This window comes from Phragmites australis, chromosome 2 (assembly GCF_958298935.1).
Source record: "Phragmites australis chromosome 2, lpPhrAust1.1, whole genome shotgun sequence".
Taxonomy (NCBI): domain Eukaryota; kingdom Viridiplantae; phylum Streptophyta; class Magnoliopsida; order Poales; family Poaceae; genus Phragmites; species Phragmites australis.
Genome location: NC_084922.1, coordinates 36,447,762 through 36,453,918, shown reverse-complemented (window position 1 = coordinate 36,453,918; position 6,157 = coordinate 36,447,762). Strand labels below are relative to the sequence as shown.

Sequence of the window (6,157 nt, the reverse complement as noted above, 5' to 3'; positions counted from 1 at the left end):
TAATATCTCAAATTCAAATCCATCGATTGGTCATATGTGCTTTAATTTTTCTTCAAAAGACTCGTCCAAGCACTCCACCCAAACAAGCACGATTTAACAAAACAAAATCAGACACCAAAAGCATCGTCAGCCGCAAGAACAGCTCAGATCAGGACCGCTGGAATTGATTCCTCCCCGAGTTCCAATCTTCAACGCAATCCCAGCAACCACCCAACAACCAACCCAGCACAAAACAACCCATCCTTTTCTCTTTCACGAGCTCCTTGGTTCGCAATTCACGTGACAAGAATTCCCAGCTTTCCCGATCCCAAATCCAGCTCACTAAACAAAGCAGCAGGCAAGCGCATCGCCTAGTGGAGCAACAAACAAAACGCACCACCCAAGCAACGCATCCCCGCTACCCTGTCTGCCGGTCCGGTCTACCCCCTCTCGCCGGCCGCTCCGTCTTCCCCCCCTCCAAATCGCCCCCAAGATCCCCACCCCGTCCCAGACTCAAACCCAAAAGCCGCCAGCCATGTCGTCCCGCTTCACCCAGGGCGGCGACCACCGCGGGGGCGACTCAGGCGACGCCGCCCTCGCCCGCGACATCGTGACGCTCCACAAGGCGCTCTCCCTCGACCCCTCCACCCACCGCCGCCGCTCCCTCCCGCTCCCCGCCCCGTCCCCCGCCGAGCAGGCGCGGCACAAGCCGCGGCTCAAGCCCTCCTCCTCCTCTTCCTCCTCGCGCAAGCTCCTGCCTTCTGCCGCGGCCAACTCCTCCGCTTCCACCTCCTCCTCCTCGTCTTCGTTCTGGAAGAAGTCCCTGACCGCCATCTCGCACCTGGGCCGGCGCCGCCTCGACTGCGCGTTCACGCTGCACGTGCACTCGGTTGACGGCCTCCCCGCGGCGCTCGACGGGTCCCCGGTGTCCGTCCAGTTCCGCCGGATGTCCGTATCAGCGTCCACGCACCCCGTCGCGGCGGCACTCGGCGCCGCCGCGTTCGAGGAGGCGCTCACGCTGCGCTCCCCGGTCTACTTCTCCCGCGGCGCCAAGACCGCAGTCAAGTACGAGCCGCGGGCCTTCGCCGTCGCCGTGGCCGCCTCTTCGCTCAACCTCGGCAGGCACGAGGTCGACCTCACCAGGCTGCTTCCGATCTCCTTCGATGACCTCGAGGACGGCGGCGACTCCGGGTTCGGGAAGTGGAGCACCAGCTTCCGGCTGTCCGGCCCCGCCCGCGGCGCGCGGCTCAACGTCACCTTTTCGTGCGCGCTCGTCGGTGGATGTGGCGGCGAGCAGCACAAGACCGGGGAGGTAGCGGGGCTGCGGCGAGGGTCGATGGCGCGGCCGGTGTCAGTGCAGGCGCCGACGCCAGTGCCAGCGCGGAGCAGGGATGTGAGGGTGCTTCACGAGGTGTTGCCGAGCTTGAGGTCTACTTTTGTTGGTGATGGGGGTCTTGATGCGAGGAAAGAAGAGGTGGTGGCAACATTAGACAACTGCTTGGAAGAGGGGTCGCCAGAGTCGAAGCATTGCACATCAGTAGAGGTTAAGAAGGTGGACTTGGTGCATCCAGAGGGTGGTTGCGACGGTGCGGAGTTTAGTGTTGTTGATCATGGAGTTGAGGTATCCTCAGATGACCCAGAAAGGCTCAAACATGTGGAGACTAGCAATGTGGCTGTTCAAAAGGAATTTGGGTCTAAAATTGATGAAGAGGGAAAGGTCAAACCTGTGCTAGCAAGTGATGATCTCACTGAAGACCAGACTGTTGCAGTGAAGCCGGAAGAGGTGGCCTGTGACGATGATCTTGCTGAAGATCAGGCTATTGGAGTGAAACCGGAAGAGGCGGCCAGCGATGTTGCTCTTCAAAGGAAGAATGTGGGAGACATGCTGGCTGAAATGACCAAAGCAGCGTCACTGTCTACTGCAGTGCTGGAAGGGGAGGATCAGTTGGTACCAGATACAGAACTGGAGGATTTGGAGTGTATATTCAACAACCTCTCAATTGATGATCCGGAGGAATTTGACTCGCCAATTGCAAACGATAAGCTTTCTAGGCGATTGAGCTGCGTGGGTGTGACTGATAGTTACAAGTCCACCAGTAGGAAGAGCAGATCATGCAGCATGGATGCTTCATCTGATTATGTTGCTAGTGAGTTCTTGGATATGCTTGGGATAGAACATAGTCCATTTGGTCGAACCTCAGATGGTGATTCCGAGTCACCAAGAGAGCGGCTTTGGAAGCAGTTTGAAGAAGAAGCTCTAGCATCTGGTAATGCTATTCTTGGTTTGGACTTCGATGATGGAATGGAAGAACCTACATTTGAGGATGTTGTAGAGGATTTTGATCTCTCTGCAATCATACGTGAGGCTGAACTTGAGTTACAGAATGGAATTCAGGCCATAGATACTAGATTTCGAGCTAAGTCGTTGGAAGATGAGGAAACTGAAGCGTTAATGCGTCAATTTGGGCTAAATGAGAAGTCCTTCCAATCTTCTCCACCTGGAAGTAGAAGTGGCTTTGGTAGCCCCATTGACCTCCCACCTGAGCAGCCCCTTGAGCTACCACCCTTGGCCGATGGTTTGGGTCCATTTATTCAGACAAAAGATGGAGGATTTCTGCGGTCAATGAATCCAGCCCTGTTCAAAAATGCCAAGAACAATTGCAGCTTGGTCATGCAAGCTTCTTCTCCGATCGTATTGCCTGCAGAGATGGGCTCTGGGATTATGGAGATATTGCATGGTCTGGCCTCAGTTGGAATTGAAAAGTTATCAATGCAGGCAAACAAACTTATGCCCTTAGAAGACGTTAATGGCAAAATGATGCAGCAGATTGCCTGGGATGCTGCTCCAGCTTTAGAGTCTGCTGAAAGGTTAGGAATCTTCCTTTTCATGCTTGTTTGTGCCTTTCCCTACTTTATCTTATGCCTTGGTTAATATTTTTTTTTCTCTTACCGATGCAGATATGACCTATTGGACAAGCATAGCATGGATGCGTTGGTAGGAGGAGGTAGCTATGCTGCCCTTGGTAAGAAGAAGAAAGGGAGGTGTGCTGATCTGTCATCATCTTTGGGTGGGGAAAGTGCTTCAGAATATGTTTCGCTTGAAGATCTTGCACCATTAGCTATGGAAAAGATTGAAGCCCTTTCCATTGAGGGTTTGAGGATACAATCTGGCATGTCAGAAGAAGAGGCACCCTCAAATATCAGTGCCCAGCCTATTGGGGATCTTTCATCCCTGCAAGGAAAGTCTGCAGAGAATACCTGGTCCCTTGGTCTAGAGGGAACTGCAGGCTTGCAGCTTCTGGATGTTAAGCAAAGTGGAGATGAAGTGGATGGTTTGATGGGCTTGTCAATCACTCTAGATGAGTGGATGAAGCTTGATTCTGGGGTAGTGGATGAAGAGGACCAGTACAGTGATCGGACATCGAAGATACTTGCTGCTCACCATGCTAAATCAATGGAGTTAGTTGCTGAAAGCTGGAATGGAGACAAAAAGAACAGGAAATCTGGTAGAAGATGGGGTTTGTTAGGGAACAACTTCACTGTTGCTCTCATGGTTCAACTGCGTGACCCACTACGTAATTACGAGCCAGTTGGCACTCCTATGCTTTCTTTAATTCAAGTGGAAAGGGTTTTTATCCCCCCAAAGCCCAAGATTTACACTACTGTCTCAGACAAAGGTAACAGTGAGCAAGATGACGAGGAGCCCAAGACTGAAGAGGTTCCAGATAAGGCGTTGGCCACGAAAGAGAAGGTTGAGGAATTAGAAGATTCAGTTCCTCGGTTCAAGGTTACAGAAGTGCATGTTGCCGGTTTCAAGAGCGAACCTGAGAAGACAAAACCATGGGGTAATCAAACGCAGCAGCAGTCTGGCTCAAGATGGCTGCTTGCAGCTGGCATGGGCAAGGGCAATAAGCATCCCCTGATGAAATCCAAAGCTATAGCGAAGCCAACCAAAGAAGCAGCTGGTCAGGCAGGAGACACCCTCTGGAGCATCTCTTCACGTGTTCATGGAGCAGGTACCCGATGGGGTGAGCTAGCAGGACCTAAGAATCATTCACGGAACCCAAATATCCTCCTTCAAAAGGACAAGAGATTTCGGTGATGGCTTGGCGATTCAGTAGTTAGCACTTAGATCTATCTGGTAAGGAGGGGGCTTATTTATCTGCAATCGGACCTCACCGGAAATGTGGTTTGTCACATCATGTACATTGAGTTCACTTGCATACCGAACCATTTAGGATCATGTTTTTTTTTCGAACCTGCAGGAAAGCTATATATTATTATATTAAAAAGAAAAATGATTTAATTTATAAGGAAACTTAGTCTAAAAATCTTAACAAGTACAGCAGTACAACTCGTGGAACTCTGCTCACACGTAAACCAAAGAAGAACGAAAGAAACCCTTAGATCCATAAATCAATGACGGAGGTTCGGCGAAGCAGCATATATACAATCCAACAATCACAAACAAACAACACCAACATTGAGCAACGTTACACCGTAAGCAATTGCGTCTAGCTAGCACCTCGATCAGGGTAAGAGACATAGGACATAGAAGTATAGTCAGTGTTGTGAAGTGCCAAAGGTGAAGGGAAGCCCTGTCGAACAGAAGAACATCGGACAAAAGGGTATACAACAGTGGAGGATGGTGTGCCCTGTAAGGAGTGCCGTCAGCTGTAACACCAAGACAACAGAGGGACTCTCCAAATGATGTCTTCAAGAGGGAAGCCGAACCTTCGCACGTCCGAAAAGCCAGACAGGGCTTTCACTCGGAGAGGTCCCATAGGGAAGCCTCGCCACGGCGCCTTCAGGGAAGTTATGATGCCCGCGAGCATCACCGTCATCGGCAACAAGATGCATGTCGGGGCTTTCGCCCATAGTTCCCCCTACCACGGCACAACCCATTGAAGCCAGAGGCTCGATGGGTCGACCGGATCAATCACCTGCAAGGAACAGCCAGCAGCATGTATCACAAGAACACAACGCAACCGCTAACAAGAGATGATCGGGGGCAAAGCCCCGACCTGCAACCACGCACACATGACCGTCGGAGGTGCACCAACTTCGTCATCAACAACGACAGGTCACCGCAAAGGAGCATTGGAGGGCACTGATGGCCCCTCCGAGTGCATGGTGCATCAGGCCGACCGCAAAGAGCCTTGCCAGACGGCGACCAACCGGCCAACAGTCAATTCCCGTAGCCCCTAGCCTCGCAATCCCGCATGCCCACAACCCTTCGTCGGAGCCGAAGAGACCGCAAACAGGCGGCAAGAGGTGAGAAAGGCAAGCCACCGCACGGATCCAACCGGGAAGCAGCAGATTTGGCGAAGCACTGCGCGGATCTAGTCGGAGCGAGCAAGCGCAGAGGTTGATCCGATCGAAGCAAGCAGCACACACAGGGGTAGGAGGAGGGGAGGGGAGAGGGGAAGAGGTTGGGAGGGGGAAGAGAGAGGGTGGAACGGAGGGACGGAGGAGTGGCCTCTGCCGCCATCGCCGGTCGGCCTTGGCGGCTGTGGCCTCGTCAGATCTAGGAGGAGGGGCATGTGGAGGCATAGGAGGATCCCCGAGTCAGCCTTCTCTAAGATCATGCTTGCAATGGGTTGTACAGAGAAACTGGTGTTTCTCTTGGGCTCAATTGTACAGAGAAACTAGTGTTTCTTATCACAAATAAAAGAGCTGCTTCTGCCTGCGAAGGTGCAATACTATCTGTTGCACCGATCGTATATCCATTCATGCTTGTTATGTATTGACATTTCTGGTGCAATACTATCTGGCTATTTTCACGCTGCTAGTTGTATTGACATTTCTATCATGTGCTTCACTGTCGTCCCAATTCTCAATGTGTTCATGGAGCCAGTCCAATAGCATGGTTATTTTCTCCATAAAAACATGAGTTATTGTTTTGCTAAAAAACTCTAAAGATGAAATTAGGCAGACCTGTTTCGACATCATGGTGCTGTGAGAAAAAAGGGTACGATTTCATCAAACATGCTGAATAGATCTGCCGTCCCCTGCTGCGTTCTAGACTTCTACGCTCTAGCAATGCATAAACACCAGATGGGCAGGGCCCTGCTGCGTTCTAGACTTCTACGCTCTAGCAATGCATAAACACCAGATGGGCAGGGCAGCCCTGCAGCATGGAGCTTTCCGAGCAGGTTGGTGCAGCAGTGCGGCCTAG

General features: G+C 52.0%; 1 protein-coding gene across 1 annotated transcript; it reads left to right on the top strand.

The window, feature by feature from the left end:
* The first annotated feature begins 250 nt into the window (after positions 1-250).
* Positions 251-4,232, top strand: LOC133908595 (protein PLASTID MOVEMENT IMPAIRED 1-RELATED 1-like). Its single transcript, XM_062350699.1, has 2 exons — positions 251-2,847; positions 2,938-4,232. The coding sequence occupies exons 1-2, from the start codon at positions 515-517 to the stop codon at positions 4,079-4,081; spliced, it is 3,477 nt and encodes a 1,158-aa protein (XP_062206683.1). The 5' UTR covers positions 251-514; the 3' UTR covers positions 4,082-4,232.
* Positions 4,233-6,157: the final 1,925 nt, after the last annotated feature.